At 46.0% G+C, this 21,625-nt stretch overlaps 1 protein-coding gene across 1 annotated transcript; it reads right to left on the reverse strand.

The window, feature by feature from the left end:
* Window positions 1-6,753: 6,753 nt before the first annotated feature.
* On the reverse strand, window positions 6,754-21,202 carry LOC121556142 (N-alpha-acetyltransferase 60). The gene is made up of 8 exons (XM_041870031.1): window positions 20,976-21,202; window positions 19,838-19,953; window positions 18,476-18,605; window positions 14,416-14,512; window positions 14,121-14,241; window positions 13,831-13,944; window positions 8,169-8,333; window positions 6,754-6,860 (listed from the first exon to the last, which is right to left on the reverse strand). The coding sequence occupies exons 2-7, from the start codon at window positions 19,945-19,947 to the stop codon at window positions 8,177-8,179; spliced, it is 729 nt and encodes a 242-aa protein (XP_041725965.1). The 5' UTR covers window positions 19,948-19,953; window positions 20,976-21,202; the 3' UTR covers window positions 6,754-6,860; window positions 8,169-8,176.
* Window positions 21,203-21,625: the final 423 nt, after the last annotated feature.

The raw sequence follows: 21,625 nt of genomic DNA on the forward strand, positions 1-21,625 counted from the left end.
GCTTTCATCTAATGATGACATCATCACGGAGTTGTCATTACCGTAACACTCCTAAGAGATCTGATTCTAAACTCCCACCACGGAGCTCCATGTTTTCAGTGGCACTCGATATTGATCGTCCAGCTCTCTCCATGCGGGCGGGTTAGAACGCCAAAAAATAGTCCCCAAGTTCAAATGTCAACATGAGCCTACAGTAAAGGGTTGACCTTAACCACAGATCTAGGCTCAGACTACCAGGCCATTGGTCGAGTTCCTGCCTCACTACATTGCAGACGCATGCCAGATCTTACAATGTCTGGTTAGGTATTTATATCAGCAAATCACATCATATGATATAGCAATCTGACTTTGGGAAACCCTGATTTAACCTACCATCAGGGGAATGGACAAACTGTGACAGGGCTACAACCATAGAAATACCATTAGGGGAATGGACAAACTGTTATCCTGTGGTCTACAAGTGGGTGGTATTCACTAGGAGCCAAACGGGGAGGGACTAACCTGGGGTGTATCCATTAGTGCATGTCTTGCAATGACAATGAGTTTCTATTGGGGAAATTCACAGAGGTCACTCCCCGTTCCCTCCTGTTTGCTTCCGTTTGGGAAGTGGGAATTTACCACATAGGACTGGAGGGACATCCTGGTAATTACTAGTGGGAAACTAGTCTATCATCCTGAGCCCCCACATGCTGACCTCTGATATCACCTACTAAGGAAATAACCTTGATAACAGCATTTTCGGCAGTTAAATATAACAAAACAATATTCATGAAAAGCAATCTAGTATTAATATGGCTTTTGAACTCTAGAATTTGTTTGCAAGCATGATATCTGTACAAAACACAAACATGACCTAACAAACAAAACACTCAAACATGCCCTAACAAACAAAACACTCAAACATGCCCTAACAAACAAAACACTCAAACATGCCCTAACAAACAAAACACTCAAACATGTCCTAACAAACAAAACACTCAATCAAGGGACCCCACAGCATGACATTGTAAATTCATTTATTTTTATCTGAGCTGTTGGTACAAACATGTTGAACATTGGGGTGTGTGTGTGTGAATGCATGTCTGTTTATAGTATAAGTGATGATTATAAACCCGAGGAACAGGAGCCGTGAAGACATGTTCTGAAATCAACACAAGTAAGGAACAGCCCTGGTACTGGATGTATGAAATAAAAAACTAAACCAGATGCAGGAAACAGGACACGGTTGTATTCAAACTAAACCAGATGCAGGAAACAGAACACGGTCATATTCAAACTAAACCAGATGCAGGAAACTGAACACAGCTGTAATCAAACTCAACCAGATGCAGGAAACAGGACACGGTTGTATTAATTAGGCACCAAACAGAAGCAAACGGGGAAGGACTACCTGAACTTGTCCACTAGGAAACGCTCAATTTAATTGCAAAGCGTTTTCTGTTGCAAAACACTTTTCTACGGTTTGCTAGTGTGCACAAATGAATATACCACAGGACAGGATCATGTTCATTAGGAATCAAACAGAATGAATACACCACTGGACATAGTCATATTCACTAGGAATCAAACATAATTAATATACCACAGGACAGGGTCATATTCATTAGGAATCAAACAGAATGAATACACCACAGGACAGGGTCATATTCATTAGGAATCAAACAGAATGAATACACCACAGGACAGGGTCATATTCATTAGGAATCAAACAGAATGAATACACCACAGGACAGGGTCATATTCATTAGGAATCAAACAGAATGAATACACCACAGGACAGGGTCATATTCATTAGGAATCAAACAGAATGAATACACCACAGGACAGGGTCATTTTCATTAGGAATCAAACAGAATGAATACACCACAGGACAGGGTCATATTCATTAGGAATCAAACAGAAGCAAACAGGCTGAAACGGGGAGGGACTACCTGAACATTTCCAATAAGAAATGCTCGTTTTCTGTTGTAAAGCTTTTTGCTACGGTGTGCTACTAATGAGCACGACCCAGGTGTGTGAAAATATGAAGTGGGACATTAGGCTGCACTAATTCAATTAAACAGCAGAGGGCGCCACAACAATTTTTACATTGGTTGGGGAAAGGATTGTACAGCATAGTCTACCTATCAGTAAACACAGTAATATAAATTAGATATCAGGGTGGAGGTCAATCCCATTTCAATTCACAAAGTAAACCAAATTCCAAATGTTCCTTATTGAAATGCATTGAAGAGAATTGGAACTGGAATTTAAAGGGAACTGACCCCAACCCTGGTAACCTCCACAGTATAGAAAAGTGATTAATTTCTGTAACACAGAATAAAACATACATTTCATACTGGATGCATGTAATGTGTATACTGTGTCATAATCTCTAACTAGTAGTCCCCATCTGAATTGTTATAATTTGGTCTGTATAAAGGTGTATTGGAACCGAGGCTGCAGGTCAACTTGAAAAAGTGGTTTCTCATTCACAATGGAGAAAAGTATCTATTTGAAGTTATAGTCAAATCAGCTATAACGTTACAAGGTTGTCCCTTATTGAAAAACAAAACGTATTGAAAATCTGAAGACAGACAAGACAATGTAGTGAAAATACTTCTTTAGCAAACCAAATCAAAAGGTATATTTCCTGTCCCTGTCCACATAAAACACAACAGATCAACAGGAAGTAATGAGCCAGTCCCTGTCCACATAAAACGCAACAGATCAACATGAAGTAATGAGCCGGTCCCTGTCCACATAAAACACAACAGATCAACAGGAAGTAATGAGCCTGTCCCTGTCCACATAAAACACAACAGATCAACAGGAAGTAATGAGCCTGTCCCTGTCCACATAAAACGCAACAGATCAACAGGAAGTAATGAACCTGTCCCTGTCCCTGTCCACATAAAACACAACAGATCAACAGGAAGTAATGAGCCTGTCCCTGTACACATAAAACACAACAGATCAACAGGAAGTAATGAGCCTGTCCCTGTCCATATAAAAGACAACAGATCAACAGGAAGTAATGAGGGCAAAAAACATTTTTATAACAAAATTGGAAAACCAGCTCAAGTCGCAATCACAGACATTAGTTTTTTTTTTTTTTACATCAATTCTTCTGCTGTTGAAAAAAATGACATTATATATTTTGTATTGAAACTACCCTACAACCAGATGAAGTACAACCCCAAATAGCACCCTATTCCCTACGTAGTGTACTACTTTTAACCAGAGCACATAGTGGCTAACCCTCCGTGGTTAAGGTCTAAAGTAGTGCCCTACCTAGGGAATAGGGTGCCATCTGGGACATGCACACAGTCTCTTAAGACACAAACGTGACCTGCGTCCCCGTTTTGGATGAAGGCTGTCAAACACAAAAAAATAAAAATAAAAACACCTGACCAAATAAAAGTGCCTGGGTCCCCAAGCGGCATGGAATTCCCTATTTAGTGCACTACTTTTTGACCAGAGCCTTACATTGGTTCGTGGTCAAAAAAGTAGTGCACTAAATAGGGAATTGGGTGCCATTTGGGGTGCAAGACAGTTTCTACGAGACCCACTCCGTTCCATTTCATCAACATCTATAGCAGAGGGTTCCCAGACCCAGATTTAGGGTTTCCCATTTTCATTGTGCAAAATGCTAAAATTAACCATAAACCTCATTATAATCTGGCAGTGTGATTTAATTTGAAACTTTTCTTCAAAAATGTGCGCTATAAAGAGGTGATTACCTAACTAGAGTTTAGTAAACGGAGCAATGCATGAATAGACCTCTCTTTATAACACATTGTTGAAGAAAAGTTTCAAATGAAATCCCACTTCCAGATTATAACAAGTTTTACAGTCAATTTTGCACATTGCTTTTGCACTAGAAAAATGTGACCCTAATGCTGTATTGATGTGAATACATCTCAATTTAGGATCTGGCTCCAGAGTGAGTTGTTTCTTCCTAAGATCAGACTGGTCAATCAGTTAACTGGTGTCATCAACACTACATTCAGTATTACTTCAATACACCCTCCTCTTTAAAAAAAACTTTTATCTACACACTTAAGAGTTGCAAAACTCTGGTAACCTTCCCAACTAGTATTTAAGAAATCCTAGTTGGAGGATTCCTGTATTTCCTGCTTATTCCATCGTAATTCCAGGAATCGTCCAACCAGGATTTCTGGAAAACTTGGGAAAGTTACCGGAATACTGCAACCCTATACATACTTCTCCTCTTTAAAACAATATCTAGAAACGCTTCTTTAATTTAGCAACACCTTGGCTGCATTCCAAATAGCACCCTATTCCTACATAGTACACTACTTTTGACTAGAGCCCCCTTGACTGTAAGGGGGTTGAAAGCAAAGCAGACTTTACATCAGTGCTTAGGGACAACTTTTACACGCAACCATTCACACACACACACACACACACACACACACACACACACACACACACACACACACACACACACACACACACACACACACACACACACACACACACACACACAGAGAGAGAGAGAGATATTGGGGGTACTGGGGGAATCTCACAGAGGGAGCAACTTCTACCACGTTATATTTTTAATCTCGTAATAAAAAACAGGCGGACATACAAATCTAATGTCAGCTATGTTAAACATCTGGATTAAAACCAGACTGTCTGGGTGTCTACGTGAGTAGCAGAATGACAGACAGCCATGAAGGGGACAGACAGACAGCAGGTTTCAGGTCAAATCCCATTTCAGATCAAATTAGGTCAGGAACAGCACAATTCAGACTTGAGATAAGTTGACTAAACGTGGATTTGATTTACTGTAAGTGTACTTATCTCAAATCTGAATCAGACCCAAAGTGAACTGAAACTCAATCTGGGAGGAATCCTAATCCTAGAGATCTCCGTGCACAATTAAATTAGACTTCCGTGTAAATCATACGTTGATGTCAATGGAAGATTTGTGCAAAAATGTGAGTTCATGTGCCGATCTCAACTCAGGATTCAGGACTTCAATGATTGTATTGAAATAACAAATTATTCTTCTATGTGGATTCGTCCGATTATTCACAAATAGCATTTCAAATTGTCTTCCTGAATTGTCTAAATTGAAACCAGAGTTGAGCCCAACCCTACTGAATCTCACCCCAGTCCAGTTGAAACCAGAGTTGACCCCAACCCTACTGAATCTCACCCCGGTCCAGTTGAAACCAGAGTTGAGCCCAACCCTACTGTATCTCACCCCGGTCCAGTTGAAACCAGAGTTGACCCCAACCCTACTGAATCTCACCCCGGTCCAGTTGAAACCAGAGTTGACCCCAACCCTACTGAATCTCACCCCGGTCCAGTTGAAACCAGAGTTGACCCCAACCCTACTGAATCTCACCCCGGTCCAGTTGAAACCAGAGTTGACCCCAACCCTACTGAATCTCACCCCGGTCCAGTTGAAACCAGAGTTGACCCCAACCCTACTGAATCTCACCCCGGTCCAGTTTAAACCAGAGATGAGCCCAACCCTACTGAATCTCACCCCGGTCCAGTTGAAACCAGAGTTGACCCCAACCCTACTGAATCTCACCCGGTCCAGTTGAAACCAGAGTTGACCCCAACCCTACTGAATCTCACCGGTCCAGTTGAAACCAGAGTTGACCCCAACCCTACTGAATCTCACCCCGGTCCAGTTGAAACCAGAGTTGACCCCAACCCTACTGAATCTCACCCCGGTCCAGTTGAAACCAGAGTTGACCCCAACCCTACTGAATCTCACCCTGGTCCAGTTGAAAGCAGAGTTGACCCCAACCCGGTCCACACCATTCTAGTGAATAAGGTAATGCTCACTCCCAATGCATTTTTCCACAATAGTAAAAAAAAAGGTGCGTGAACAGCGTCCACGTGTTGACCCTCCACTACACCACTGGCTCAGACAGTAGAGTGGAAGACAGGGCAGCTACTGACAGGGTATATATATATATATATATATATATATATATATATATATATATATATATACAGTGGGGAGAACAAGTATTTGATACACTGCCGATTTTGCAGGTTTTCCTACTTACAAAGCATGTAGAGGTCTGTAATTTTTATCATAGGTACACTTCAACTGTGAGAGACGGAATCTAAAAGAAGCATCTCAAGGTCCTGGAGTGGCCTAGCCAGTCTCCAGACCTGAACCCAATAGAAAATCTTTGGAGGGAGCTGAAAGTCCGTATTGCCCAGCGACAGCCCCGAAACCTGAAGGATCTGGAGAAGGTCTGTATGGAGGAGTGGGCCAAAATCCCTGCTGCAGTATGTGCAAACCTGGTCAAGACCTACAGGAAACATATGATCTCTGTAATTGCAAACAAAGGTTTCTGTACCAAATATTAAGTTCTGCTTTTCTGATGTATCAAATACTTATGTCATGCAATAAAATGCAAATTAATTACTTAAAAATCATACAATGTGATTTTCTGGATTTTTGTTTTAGATTCCGTCTCTCACAGTTGAAGTGTACCTATGATAAAAATTACAGACCTCTACATGCTTTGTAAGTAGGAAAACCTGCAAAATCGGCAGTGTATCAAATACTTGTTCTCCCCACTGTATATACAGTATATATGTATTTATATATTAGAGGATATATATAATGTACAGCTATAATACATAGTCTCTGTAAGAGCTGTAGGACAGCCAGGGAGAGACGAGACGCTTGGTGTGTAGCTTGCTGGGTGGTTTGGTGGGTGGCTTGGTTTGGTGGGTGGTTTGGTGGGCTGGGTGGTTTGGTTTGGTGGGCTGGGTGGTTTGGTTTGGTGGGCTGGGTGGTTTGGTTTGGTGGGCTGGGTGGTTTGGTTTGGTATTCAGGTGGGGTCAGAGGGTCCTGAAGAACACAGGGGAAGACCCTGGAGGAAAAAAGAGAGGGGGAGCGAGAGAGAGATGAGGGAGAGAAAAGAGAGAGATGGGGAAAGATAGGGAGACAGAGGGGAGAGAGAGACAGAGAGAAACAGAGAGGGGGGACAGAGAGAGAGAGAGAGAGAGAGAGAGAGAGAGAGAGAGAGAGAGAGAGAGAGAGAGAGAGAGAGAGAGAGAGAGAGGGACAGAGAGAAACAGAGAGGGGAGAGAGAGAGAGACAGAGAGAGAGAGAGAGAGAGAGAGAGAGAGAGAGAGAGAGAGAGAGAGAGAGAGAGAGAGAGAGAGAGAGCAGAGAGAGAGAGAGAGAGACAGAGAAACAGAGGGGAGAGAGAGAAAAACAGAGGGGAGGGAGAGAGAAACAGAGGGGAGAAAGAGAGAAACAGAGAAGGGAGAGCGAGAGAAACAGAGAAGGGGGAGAGAGAGAAACAGAGAGGGGAGAGAGAGAGAAACAGAGGGGGGAGAGAGAGAGAAACAGAGGGGGGAGAGAGAGAGAAACAGAGGGGGGAGAGAGAGAGAAACAGAGAGGGGAGAAAGAAACAGAGGGGAGAGAGAGAGAAACCGAGAAGGGAGAGACAGAGAGGGGGGAGAAAGAGAGGGGGGAGAGACAGAGAGCGGAGAGAGAGACAGAGAGACAGAGGGGGGAGAGAAACCGAGAAGGGAGAGAGAGAGAAACAGAGAGGGGAGAGAGAGAGAAACAGAGGGGAGAGAGAGAAACAGAGGGGAGAGAGAGAAACAGAGGGGAGAGAGAGAAACAGAGGGGAGAGAGAGAGAAACCGAGGGGAGAGAGAGAGAAACCGAGAAGGGAGAGACAGAGAGGGGAGAGACAGAGAGGGGGGAGAAAGAGAGGGGGGAGAGAGAGAGAGAGAGAGACAGAGAGCGGAGAGATAGACAGAGAGGGGGGAGAGAGTATGGAGTTAAATCAAAGTCAATCAACAACAGATAGGCCAAACACATACTGTACACACACACACACCTCCCCCTAACACACACACACCTCCCACCTAACACACACACACCTCCCCCTAACACACACACACCTCCCCCTAACACACACACACCTCCCCCTAACACACACACACCTCCCCCTAACACACACACACACACCTCCCCCTAACACACACACACCTCCCACCTAACACACACACCTCCCCCTAACACACACACACCTCCCCCTAACACACACACACCCCCCCTAACACACACACACCTCCCCCCTAACACACACACACCTCCCCCCTAACACACACAAACACCTCCCCCTAACACACACACACCTCCCCCCTCTCCCATATACACACCTCTACTGTCACATGGTCCTGCTGTACTGTATACCAGTCTTGGATGCGATGCCGGACCAGGGTATTAGGCTGCGGAGCAGAGACTGGGCCTGTCTGTAGAGTCTCTGGGGGATGGAGCAGGGACTGAGGCTGGCCAGGGTCGAGCCAATGTGTTGGATGTAGTCAGTGCAGGGGGACCGTCAAGGACTATAGGCTTGATGTAGCAAGGTTGGGGTCAATTACACAAATTCAATTCCAATTCAATTCCCTCTCCCTATAAATTCTGTCAATTTAATATTCTATAGCGGTTCTTCAATTTAGAGTCAATTCAACTAATCTCGAATTCCAGACAAACTCAACCTCTTAAGAGGGAATATTCTTGGTAAACCTCTAAATGTACCCTGAATTCTGAAAACTTTCAGGAATTTGGGGAATTAGCTTTTCATATTAAAACATACAATCAAATATGTAAAACATTATCCTAAATATAACCAATCAAATTAGTGAATATCATAGCTGCTGAAGCTGTTAAATATGAACAGCATGAAATAATTCTGAAAATGCTCAATACTCTAATTCCACTCTGTAGTGACTACTGTACTGTACTCTATCCATTATTGCGTTATTCCGTTTTTTTCCAATTGGTTTGGCACATTGTGGGGAACAAAGCTTCATGCTCTAAAAACAATTACAATAATCCCAAAACCTTTTTTTATGAGATTGGGAAACACCTAAACACATTTGCTATACAATTTTTATATTTCAACAAAAATAATTGTAACACTTACACGTTGTCAATTGCTTAAATGCATTGTTCGAAACAAGATCCATGATAGAAATTAGAGGATGGTCCAGAGCCGTGGTCATGTGGGCAACACTGCCAGCAACAAGCAAATATGTGCTTCCCCACCGGAGACCAGGGTTCGACTCCCGTCTCCACCGATCATGCTGTGTCTGTCTAACGCAAAAATACTATAAAAAGGTAGAGTGGAATTCCACTCTCCATAAAATGTATGAGAGGTTTATTAATTTAGGAGTTAAATGAACACTCAGCGTTGTAAAGACCTGAGTGTTGGCGTTAATAACCAGAGGTGATTGTGTCATTTTGACTGTGTAGAGTAAAACACTCAGACTCAAAACCACGCCCATCATTATCATATTTCCCAGCATGCTTTACTGCAGGTTGATTTTAAAAATTGTTTATTTCAATATTTGTGTTTATGCATCTGTGATTTTGCATGCACATTGACTGATTGATATATCTTATGCTGGCAACCCTCACCGGGCAAGCCAAGAAGAAAACCCAAGGGATAAACATAAAGAAGGAGGAACAGTTGGTCAATTTACACTTTTTACTGCGGTTTTGATCATTCAGACTTCTCCACTGTAACAGAAAGCCTGAGGGAACAACTGGAGCGCCAGGCCCTGGATGGAGGGGAGGAGCCAACCATGGAGCAGGAGGGGAGGAGCCAACCATGGAGCACGAGGCGGGTCTTCAAGAGAGTCACGTCCAACATAGCACTTGAACCAGACAACATCAAGGGACGGCTACTGAAGGAATAATGAGCTGGCAGACATCTTCTGCACTCTCTTTAACAGCTCCCCATTAGAACACATGGTCCCCTCTCTGGAAGAGCTCTGAGATCCTCCCCCATCAGAACACATGGTTCCCTCTCTGGAAGAGCTCCGAGATCCTCCCTATCAGAACACATGGTTCCCTCTCTGGAAGAGCTCTGAGATCCTCCCTATCAGAACACATGGTTCCCTCTCTGGAAGAGCTCAGAGATCCTCCAATCAGAACACATGGTTCCCTCTCTGGAAGAGCTCTGAGATCCTCCCTATCAGAACACATGGTTCCCTCTCTGGAAGAGCTCTGAGATCCTCCCTTTCAGAACACATGGTTCCCTCTCTGGAAGAGCTCTGAGATCCTCCCCATCAGAACACATGGTTCCCTCTCTGGAAGAGCTCTGAGATCCTCCCTATCAGAACACATGGTTCCCTCTCTGGAAGAGCTCCGAGATCCTCCCTATCAGAACACATGGTTCCCCCTCTGGAAGACCTCAGATCCTCCCTGTCAGAACACATGGTTCCTTCTCTGGAAGAGCTCAGATCCTCCCTATCAGAACACATGGTTCCCTCTCTGGAAGAGCTCTGAGATAATCCCTATCAGAACACATGGTTCCCTCTCTGGAAGAGCTCTGAGATCCTCCCTCTCTGGAAGAGCTCAGAGATCCTCCCTATCAGAACACATGGTTCCCTCTCTGGAAGAGCTCTGAGATCCTCCCTATCAGAACACATGGTTCCCTATCTGGAAGAGCTCTGAAATCCTCCCTATCAGAACACATGGTTCCCTCTCTGGAAGAGCTCAGAGATCCTCCCTATCAGAACACATGGTTCCCTCTCTGGAAGAGCTCTGAGATCCTCCCTATCAGAACACATGGTTCCTTCTCTGGAAGAGCTCTGAGATCCTCCCTATCAGAACACATGGTTCCCTCTCTGGAAGAGCTCTGAGATCCTCCCTATCAGAACACATGGTTCCCTCTCTGGAAGAGCTCCGAGATCCTCCCTATCAGAACACATGGTTCCCTCTCTGGAAGGGCTCTGAGATCCTCCCTATCAGAACACATGGTTCCCCCTCTGGAAGACCTCAGATCCTCCCTATCAGAACACATGGTTCCCCCTCTGGAAGAGCTCTGACCCTCCCTATCAGAGCACATGGTTCCCTCTCTGGAAGAGCTCTGAGATCCTCCCTTTCAGAACACATGGTTCCTTCTCTGGAAGAGCTCAGATCCTCCCTATCAGAACACATGGTTCCCTCTCTGGAAGAGCTCTGAGATCCAACCAGTTCCAAAGAAGAACACCCCAGTGGAGCTGAATGACTATTGTCCAGTGGCCTTAACATCAGTCATTGTGAAGTTGCCTTGAGCGCTTGATACTCACACGTCTCATGTGGATGGCGCCCTTGACCCAATGCAGTTTGCATACAGGAAGAACAGATCAGTGGAGGATGCAGTCCTGACAGGTTTGCACAGTGCCGCGACACACCTGGAGAGGCCTCACTCTTATGTGTGCATCCTTTTCCTGGACTTCTCCTCTGCTTTTAACTGCATGCAGCCTCACCTTGTCTGTGACTAACTCTCCCACCTACAGGTGGACCCAGCCTCACCTTGTCTGTGACTAACTCTCCCACCTACAGGTGGACCCAGCCTCACCTTGTCTGTGACTAACTCTCCCACCTACAGGTGGACCCAGCCTCACCTTGTCTGTGACTAACTCTCCCACCTACAGGTGGACCCAGCCTCACCTTGTCTGTGACTAACTTTCCCACCTACAGGTGGACCCAGCCTCACCTTGTCTGTGACTAACTCTCCCACCTACAGGTGGACCCAGCCTCACCTTGTCTGTGACTAACTCTCCCACCTACAGGTGGACCCAGCCTCACCTTGTCTGTGACTAACTCTCCCACCTACAGGTGGACCCAGCCTCACCTTGTCTGTGACTAACTTTCCCACCTGCAGATGGACTCAGCATCACCTTGTCTGTGACTAACTCTCCCACCTACAGGTGGACCCAGCATTACCTTGTCTGTGACTAACTCTCCCACCTGCAGGTGGACTCAGCATCACCTTGTGGACTTCCTGCTGAACAGGGGACAGTACGTCAAGTTCAACAACACAACATCCCTTCCTCTGTGTTCATCTACCGGATCCCCCCAAGGAACTGTCATCTCTCCAGTACTATTCTCCATATACACCAATGACTTGAGACGGTACGACAGAGACTGCTTGGCAGTGAAATATGCAGATGACGCCACCTTGTTGACCTCTCAGATGACACACCGCATTTCCAACCAGAAGTAAACAGGGTTCATGACTGGTGCAATAACAATTACCTCACACTCAACATCAACAAAATAAAATAACAGCTCATTGATTTCCAGAGGAAGGCAGACCCAGTGAGCCACATAGTCCTGGGTGGTGAACAGGTAGAGTGGGGAGTTTTAAGTACCTGGGAACCATCATGGACAGCACACTCTTTTAATGCCAACACTCAGTATATATAAACTCCCAGTAATTTATTGGGTAAAACACCAACGTTTCGGCATCACTGGGACTTCTTTATTTATTTTGATAGCTTACAGTTAATTCGCCGATAGTCAGCACCTCTACGCACGCTCCAGCTCATGTTTTTTATAACGCCAACCCTCAGAACATCAATAAAACGTGTCAACAACAACTGTACCTGCTGAACAGACTGACAACTGAATGTCAACACCAGGATACTGTCCAACTACTACACCAGACTGAGACAACTGAATGTCAACACCCGGATAGTCTCCAACTACTACACCAGACTGAGACAACTGAATGTCAACACCAGGATACTGTCCAACTACTACACCAGACTGAGACAACTGAATGTCAACACCAGGATACTGTCCAACTACTACACCAGAATGAGACAACTGAATGTCAACACCAGGATAGTATCCAACTACTACACCGGCCATTTGGAGAGTGTGCAGACTTTCTGTTTCCTGGCCTGGTACGGTGGGCAGTCAGTGGCCTGGTACGTTGGGCTGTCAGTGGCCTGGTACGTTGGGCTGTCAGTGGCCTGGTACGGTGGGCTGTCAGTGGGTCAAAGCTCTGCGGGCTGCAGTGCAGGGTGCTTCAGGACCTCTATGATAAACGGGCAAGGGACAAGGCCAAACGCATCATAGAGGACCCAACACACAATCTGGCCCAATATTTTGAGCTGCTGGCCTCCGGAAGTAGATTAAGTTCAGCAAGAATAGGAGCAAGGTAAGTTTCATTCCATCAGCCACCAGACATAGGACAGATGCAAGCCCAATACACGGTCGGACAGTAGGCCGCAGAGACTTCGAATATGTGGAAATGTTAAAGTGTGACTTATGTAGTCGCACTGTAGTGGAGCGGGTCGAGAGTTTCAAGTTCCTTGGTGTCCACATCACCAAAAAACGATCATGGTCCAAACACACCAAGACAGTCGTGAAGAAGGTTCTGGAGACTGAAAAGATTTGGCATGGGTCCCCAGATCCTTCCAGGACCTATATACTAAGCAGTGTCAGAGGAAGGCCCAAAAAATTGTCCAAGATTCCAGTCACCCAAGACATAGACTGTTCTCTCTGCTACCGCACGGCAAGCGGTACCGGAGCGCCAAGTCTAGGACCAAAAGGCTCCTTAACAGCTTCTACCCCCAAGCCATAAGACTGCTGAACAATTAATCAAATGGCCACCCGGACAATTTACATTGACCCCCCCGCCCTTTGTTTTTACACTGCTGCTACTCGCTGTTTATTATCTATGCATAGTCACTTTACCCCTACCTACATTCATATAGGAATTACATATCACTTTACAAGCCAGCATAATGTGACTTGCCTGATGTGGCCTGCAAACCAGGAGTTTCAGACCACTGTGTTGGGGTAAAACTAGGCTGTTGAGGTATAGCCTTATGATATGGAATGTATTGGCATAAAGGGTTACATTTGAAGTATATTTTAAGGATGGTTCTTGTTCAATTCCAGGAATGATTTTCTTTTACAATTAAACTTTTAAAGATTGCTGCAATTCCAATTCAATTGCAAGTAAATTCCCCCCCACCAATCCCGACCCCTCCCACCAATCCCGACCCCTCCCACCCCCCTTGTAATAAAGGATATAAGAGCGTCCAGGGCGGATGCCCTCCGTTGATGTACAGTACGTATGTGAAGCCGTCTTTCAGCACCCCTCGTATTGAGTAGTAGTAAGGTAGGTAGTGATGCTGCCTGAAGTCTCTGTTGAGATTCATTCCTTCATTTTATGACAATTTAAAAATACATATACACCCAGTACCTACATTTTAAAAAAAATACAGTTTTACAAAATACAGACATCACAGTCATAAAGTACATTTTTCCTCAGGATAACACAATAAAGTCAATGACTTATTTCCACAGTGGTCCCAACCTACCTGTTGTGGTAGAAGTGTATAGCCGTGGTGTTGGTGGTCAGCACGTGGAGGTAGATGGCCTTGCAGTGGTCCTGGGCCGTGGTGGAGATGTGTTCCTTCAGACTGTCCAGCAGCAAGGAGCCTGGGAGGGGGGGAAGGAAGAGTAGCAGGAGAGGGAGGGAGGGAGGGAGGGAGGGAGGGAGGGAGGGAGGGAGGGAGGGAGGGAGGGAGGAGCAGCAGAAGACAGTGAGTGAGTGAGTGAGTGAGTGAGTGAGTGAGTGAGTGAGTGAGTGAGTGAGTGAGTGAGTGTACCTACCTATTCCAAGTTTCCTGAAGTCCTTCACCACCCCCAGACTGAGGATGTAAGCCACCTGGGTGTCCACAGGAAATCTAGAGGCAAGGATGTCTCCATCCTGCAGAGGGGAGAGGTTATACACAGCTATAAAACACTGATTAACAACAGGGTGGTATTATTAACACAAATACCCATCAGGGAAATGAGTTACCCTCCATCTCCTCTCCTCCATTCCTTCATCACCCCCTCCACCTCTCTCCTTTCCCCCGTCCCCCTCTCATCTCTTCTGCACCCCCTCCTCCTCTCCTCCTCCCTGTAACCCCCTCCTAGCGTTGTCAGGACACCAGAATTGTGACTTCGATATCGATACCAGGTTCAGTACAAAGATACCGGACACCTGAACAATTACAAAAGAAAAGCCTTGTCAAATAAAGCATATCAGCCCAAGTCCCAGAATGCCACTTGATCCAGACAAGCTACTGCTCTGTTCAATGGTTGGCCATCTTTTGAGTACCAATATCAATACATTTGAAATGTTTTACGTCAACGTTTTTAATGAATCAATAATACAATCAATCTGACATTGTTTTAACCAATCTAACCACACAACAACGTAATGGTAATCATTTATTTGAAAGGTAAATGTCTATTGATAAACTGGGTAAAGAAAGATGCAGTCTCCGCCTATCTGTAATACAGGGGAATGCATATTCATTAGGAGTGTGTCATGCGTTGAGTTATTCAGCTTGTTTTTGGCTGATTTAATGTGGCTACAGATGACAAACAATCTGTTTCCCTTCCATTTGGGACTTATTTTATTATACTGATCAACAACATTTGCAAAGAAGTAGCTATTCCATAAGGTGTATTTTTATCTTTTTTTTTTTAATTTGATTCTACTGCTTATAGTTACCTCCTCTCCACCCCCCCTCCTCCTCTCCACCCCCCTCCTCTCCTCTCCACCCCTCCTCCTCCCCCACCTCCCTCCTCTCCTCTCCACCTCCCTCCTCTCCTCCCCCTCCTCCTCCCCCACCTCCCTCCTCTCCTCTCCACCTCCCTCCTCTCCTCTCCACCCCCCTCCTCCTCCCCACCTCCCTCCTCGCCACCCCCCTCCTCTCCTCTCCACCCCCTCCTCTCCTCTCCACCTCCCTCCTCCCCACCCCCCTCCTCTCCTCTCCACCTCCCTCCTCTCCACCTCCCTCCTCCTCCCCACCTCCCTCCTCTCCACCCCCCTCCTCTCCTCTCCACCTCCCTCCACTCCTCCCCACCTCCCTCCTCTCCTCCCCACCTCCCTCCTCTCCTCTCCACCTCCCTCCTCTCCCTCCCCCTCCTCTCCACCCCCCTCCTCCTCTCCACCCCACTCCTCCCCTCCTCTCCTCTCCACCCCACTCCTCCCCTACTCTCCACCCCACCTCCTCTCCACCCCCCTCCTCTCCACCCCTACTCTCCACCCCCTCTCCTCTCCACCCCCTCTCCTCCCCCTCCTCTCCTCTCCCCTCCTCCTCTCCACCCCCTCCTCCTCTCCTCCCCACTCCTCCCCTACTCTCCACCCCCCTCCTCCCCCCCTCCTCTCCACCCCCTCCTCCTCTCCACCCCACCCCCTCCTCCTCCACCCCCCTCCTCCTCCTCCACCCCACCCCCCTCCTCCTCCTCCACCCCCCTCCTCCTCCTCCACCCTCCTAATCTCCCCTCCTCCACCCCTCGTCCCCCTTGTCCCCACCCACCTCCTCCCCTCCATCCCTCCTCCCCTCCTCCCTCCACCCTCCTCCCCTCCTCCCCTCCACCCTCCTCCCTCCTCCCCTCCTCCCCTCCACCCTCCTCTTCCCTCTGGCTGCTTCAGGTCTAATTAGTAGGAGACTATTAACAGAATGTAGAATGTCAGTGTGTTCCATTTCAGACTGTTCCTAACGACTCTGACTGACAGGGATATTGAACTAACTACACTACTGGAAACATACCTACTATAATCAGGGTTGGGCACTATTCCATTTAAATCCCTGTCAATTCAGATAGTAATACAAATTCCAATTTCAGTGTTCTTCCTGAATTGACCAACATTTTAATGGAATTGACTCCAACCATGACAATAAAATGACCCCACTGACAACTACTGTCTGTCAAAACATTCAGCTTCCAACAACATGTTCAATATGGGGTATATTCAGTCAAAACATTCAGCTTCCAACAACATGTTCTATATGGGGTATATTCAGTAAAAACATTCAGCTTCCAACAACATCTTCAATATGGGGTATATTCAGTCAAAACATTCAGCTTCCAACAACATGTTCTATATGGGGTATATTCAGTCAAAACATTCAGCTTCCAACAACATGTTCAATATGGGGTATATTCAGTCAAAACATTCAGCTTCCAACAACATGTTCAATATGGGGTATATTCAGTCAAAACATTCAGCTTCCAACAACATGTTCAATATGGGGTATATTCAGTCAAAACATTCAGCTTCCAACAACATGTTCAATATGGGGTATATTCAGTCAAAACATTCAGCTTCCAATAACATGTTCTATATGGGGTATATTCAGTCAAAACATTCAGCTTCCAACAACATGTTCAATATGGGGTATATTCAGTCAAAACATTCAGCTTCCAACAACATGTTCAATATGGGGTATATTCAGTCAAAACATTCAGCTTCCAACAACATGTTCAATATGGGGAATATTCAGTCAAAACATTCAGCTTCCAACAACATGTTCAATATGGGGTATATTCAGTCTATAATGGACATATTTTCTGAAAACATGTTTAATCGTCGTGTCAGTCAGTCAGGACCATCTCTACCCTGCACCCATACCTCTCTGTGTACTGTCTGTCAGTCAGTCAGTCAGGACCATCTCTACCCCAGCACCCTTACCTCTCTGTGTACTGTCTGTCAGTCAGTCAGTCAGGACCATCTCTACCCCAGCACCCTTACCTCTCTGTGTACTGTCTGTCAGTCAGTCAGTCAGGACCATCTCTACCCCAGCACCCTTACCTCTCTGTGTACTGTCAGTCAGTCAGTCAGTCAGGACCATCTCTACCCCAGCACCCTTACCTCTCTGTGTACTGTCAGTCAGTCAGTCAGTCAGAACCATCTCTACCCTGCACCAATACCTTTCTGTGTACTGTCAGTCAGTCAGTCAGGACCATCTCTCCCCTGCACCCTTACCTCTCTGTGTACTGTCTGTCAGTCAGTCAGGACCATCTCTACCCCTGCACCAATGCCTTTCTGTGTACTGTCAGTCAGTCAGTCAGGACCATCTCTACCCAGCACCCGTACCTTTCTGTGTACTGTCAGTCAGTCAGTCAGGACCATCTCTCCCCTGCACCAATACCTTTCTGTGTACTGTCAGTCAGTCAGTCAGGACCATCTCTACCCAGCACCCGTACCTTTCTGTGTACTGTCAGTCAGTCAGTCAGTCAGGACCATCTCTACCCTGCACCAATACCTTTCTGTGTACTGTCAGTCAGTCAGTCAGGACCATCTCTACCCTGCACCAATACCTTTCTGTGTACTGTCTGTCAGTCAGTCAGGACCATCTCTCCCCAGTATCCGTACTTCTCTGTGTACTGTCAGTCAGTCAGGACCATATCTACCCCAGCAACCGTACCTTCCTCTGTACTGTCAGTCAGTCAGTCAGTCAGGACCATCTCTACCCCAGCACCCATACCTCTCTGTGTACTGTCAGTCAGTCAGGACCATCTCTACCCCAGCACCCGCACCTTTCTGTGTACTGTCAGTCAGTCAGGACCATTCTCTACACCAGCACCCGTACCTCTGTGTACTGTCTTGTCAGTCAGGACCATCTCTACCCCTGCACCCGTACCTCTCTGTGTACTGTCTGTCAGTCAGTCTGTCAGTCAGTCAGTCAGTCAGTCAGTACCATCTCTACCCCAGCATCAGCACCTTTCTGTGTACTGTCAATCAGTCAGGACAATCTATACCCCAGCACCCTTACCTCTCTGTGTACTGTCTGTCAGTCAGTCAGGACCATCTCTACCCCAGCACCCGTACCCCTCTGTGTACTGTCTGTCAGTCAGTCAATCAGGACCATTTCTACCCCAGCACCCGTACCTCTCTGTGTACTTTGGTCCGGCCCTTGATCTCAGCTACGATCATTCCTACGATGCCTCCCTTGAAGATAGCGGCTAGGGAGAAGAACTTCTTGTTGGATGTGATGTCATTATACCATGAGTCTGGGTACCTGCAGGGAGACAGGTAAGGGTCGGAGGTTAGATTCCTGCTGGGGCCACTCATACGGAAAATGCATGCATGACTAAGTCACTTCAGATAAAGGCGTTTGCTAAATGGCTTATAGGCCTAATATGTTATAAGGTAGGGACAGGTGGCAAATAGAATGAGTAGACTTCAGCTGTATTAAGCTGACAGGAGATAGGTGAGTACAGGTGATGTAGACTTCCGCTGTATTAAGCTGACAGGGGATAGGTGAGGACAGGTGATGTAGACTTCCGCTGTATTAAGGTGACAGGGGATAGGTGAGGACAGGTGATGTAGACTTCCGCTGTATTAAGGTGACAAGCTTCCTGCCATCCAGGACCTCTATACCAGGCGGTGTCAGAGGAAGGCCCTCAAAATTGTCAAAGACTCTAGCCACCCTAGTCATAGACTGTTCTCTCTGCTACCGCACGGCAAGCGGTACCGGAGTGCCAAGTCTAGGTCCAAAAGACTTCTCAACAGCTTCTACCCCCAAGCCATAAGACTCCTGAACAGCTAATCATGGCTACCCGGACTATTTGCACTGCCCCCCCACCCCATCCTTTTTACGCTGCTGCTACTCTGTTAATTATTTATGCATAGTCACTTTAACTCTACCCACATGTACACATTACCTCAACTAGCCGGTGCCCCCGCACATTGACTCTGCAACGGTACCCCCCTGTATATATAGCCTCCCTACTGTCACTTTATTTTACTTCTGCATTTTTTTTTCTCAACACTTTTTTTTGTTGTTGTTTTATTTTTACTTTTTTTGTTAAAAATAAATGCACTGTTGGTTAAGGGCTGTAAGTAAGCATTTCACTGTAATGTCTGCACCTGTTGTATTCGGCGCATGTGACCAATAAAATTTGATTTGATTTGATTTGATTTGACAGGTGATAGGTGAGGACAGGTGATGTATACTTCAGCTGTATTAAGGTGACAGGGGATAGGTGAGGACAGGTGATGTAGACTTCCGCTGTATTAAGGTGACAGAGGATAGGTGAGGACAGGTGATGTAGACTTCAGCTGTATTAAGGTGACAGGGGATAGGTGAGGACAGGTGCCCTGGGTCGTGTTCACTGGGGCACAACATAGCAAAAGTTTTTGAAACCGAAAGCGAAAATCTGAAAGTACCACTACAGTTTCACACAGTTTTCTCCCTACTAAACACAATACGATCCTGTGTTGCTATTGGCCGCGTAGCGCACTACTCACTCGATGGGAAACCAATCGCCGCACAGCAGCTTGACGCTGTCTATGTCATCGTGGCAGAGGAGGCGGAGCTGGACTTCGCTGAGCGCAGTGGGGGGCACCACGTCGGTCATTCACACCTAGAAAACCACCAATGCCAGGAGAGATACAGTTATTCACTCCTACAACCCACCAATGAGAGGAGAGGTAGTCATTCCCACTTACAACCCACCAATCACAGGAGATCACACACACCAATCACACTGATCAATCTACATATTTATACACAACTTTTAAAATGTTTAGTCAGCTGGTTAATAAACTGCCAGGTCAACTGTCCTTGATATATGGTGTGCGTCCCAAATGGCACTACTTTCGACATGGGCCCTGGTCAAAAGTAGTGCACTATAAAGGGACCCAAATGGCACTACTTTCGACCTGGGCCCTGGTCAAAAGTAGTGCACTATAAAGGGAATGGAGTGCCATTTGGGATGCTGCATGGATGGAGAGGGACGGGGAATGATAGCTAGACAGGCAAACAAACTTCTCAATACCTCTCTAGTCTGCCCCTGGTGGCTGTAGCAACTGTCATCGCTGAGGACAAAACCAGAGCTTTACATTTGGACAGAATTGCTGTGCTCTATGAAGAGAACATGCTTTATGACGCTAACTAGTTAGTTGGCTAACGTTAGGTAGCTAGCTAAGTTAAATGCCAAAACAACCTAGTCAGCTGCCCTAGTAAGGTGCTATGTTATCAAGCTAGCTAACACCGCAAGCAAGCTGACATCTCTGTTGTTTGGTTGACATACCACAGTAAATTCAGCTAAACAAGATTCATTATTAGCCAATTCCTTCCCCCTTCAGCTAGATATTTAGACTTGACTGGTTGTCAAAACAAGAGAGTTAGGTAGTTAGCTAGCTTGCTTGCTTTCTATTTCTAAGTGGGTTAGCTAGCTGATGTAGCGACCTAGTTAGCTACGATTCTAGGCAAAATAACTAAACGAAATATAAGTATAACTGGACAACACTTCGCTAGCTATGTCAGCTCAAAAGTTAGTAGAGGAGAATGGATACAATTAGCTGGGTAGCTAGTAAGGTCTCTTGCTAGCTGACCGACAAGCTAACCTAGCTTGGTAGCTAGCTCGAATATTTTGTAACCTACCTTGTTTATGCGCTCGAGCAAGAGGAACGTGCGGGGGGAAATTCCTTGGGTGTCGTTTGAAGTGTTTTCTACAGTGGAAACACCATGATAAAACCCAAATTTGCTCTCTATTCAGAAAACCACTGACACTGGTCTCCCACCAATACATTAGCTGGCTAGTCAGCTTTGCTAATTTGACAACTCGCCGAATCGGCTTCGTCCTGTGTGTGTGTCACAGTCCAGAAGTCATTCAGCCTTATTCTCAGTTTTGTGTGCGGAAATGTAGTTTCTCGGGGATTTGGCTTTGTAGTTTAATTTCCCCCAAATTATTGTAACATACATACTATACAATTAGAGATCGGCAGTATTTCTGTTACATGTCTTTGAAATACGTATTTAATTACTTTTGAGTATGTTTGTATTTTTTTTGACACTGTCCCGAACTACAATCCAATGAATTTTGTAACAAGATACATCATTTTACATTTTTACATTTTAGTCATTTTAACAGACGCTCTTATCTAGAGCGACATACAGTTAGTGAGTGCATACATTTTTTTTTTCTCATACTGGCCCCCCGTGGGAATCGAACCCACAAACGCCATGCTCTACCAACTGAGCTACATCCCTGCCGGCCATTCCCTCCCCGCCGGCCATTCCCTCCCCTACCC

This window comes from Coregonus clupeaformis, unplaced genomic scaffold (assembly GCF_020615455.1).
Source record: "Coregonus clupeaformis isolate EN_2021a unplaced genomic scaffold, ASM2061545v1 scaf0263, whole genome shotgun sequence".
NCBI classification, from domain to species: Eukaryota; Metazoa; Chordata; class Actinopteri; order Salmoniformes; family Salmonidae; genus Coregonus; species Coregonus clupeaformis.

What these genes read in the sequence shown, in the direction of transcription:
- LOC121556142 (XM_041870031.1), bottom strand. Translation starts at nt 19,947, where the DNA reads ATGACCGACGTGGTGCCCCCCACTGCGCTCAGCGAAGTCCAGCTCCGC. An exon ending in GGACCAAAGTACACAGAGAG is followed by an intron (nt 14,513 to 18,475) that starts GTACGGGTGCTG and finishes TCCCCTCTGCAG; the next exon opens with GATGGAGACATCCTTGCCTC. An exon ending in ATACACTTCTACCACAACAG is followed by an intron (nt 13,945 to 14,120) that starts GTAGGTTGGGAC and finishes GAATCTCAACAG; the next exon opens with AGACTTCAGGCAGCATCACT.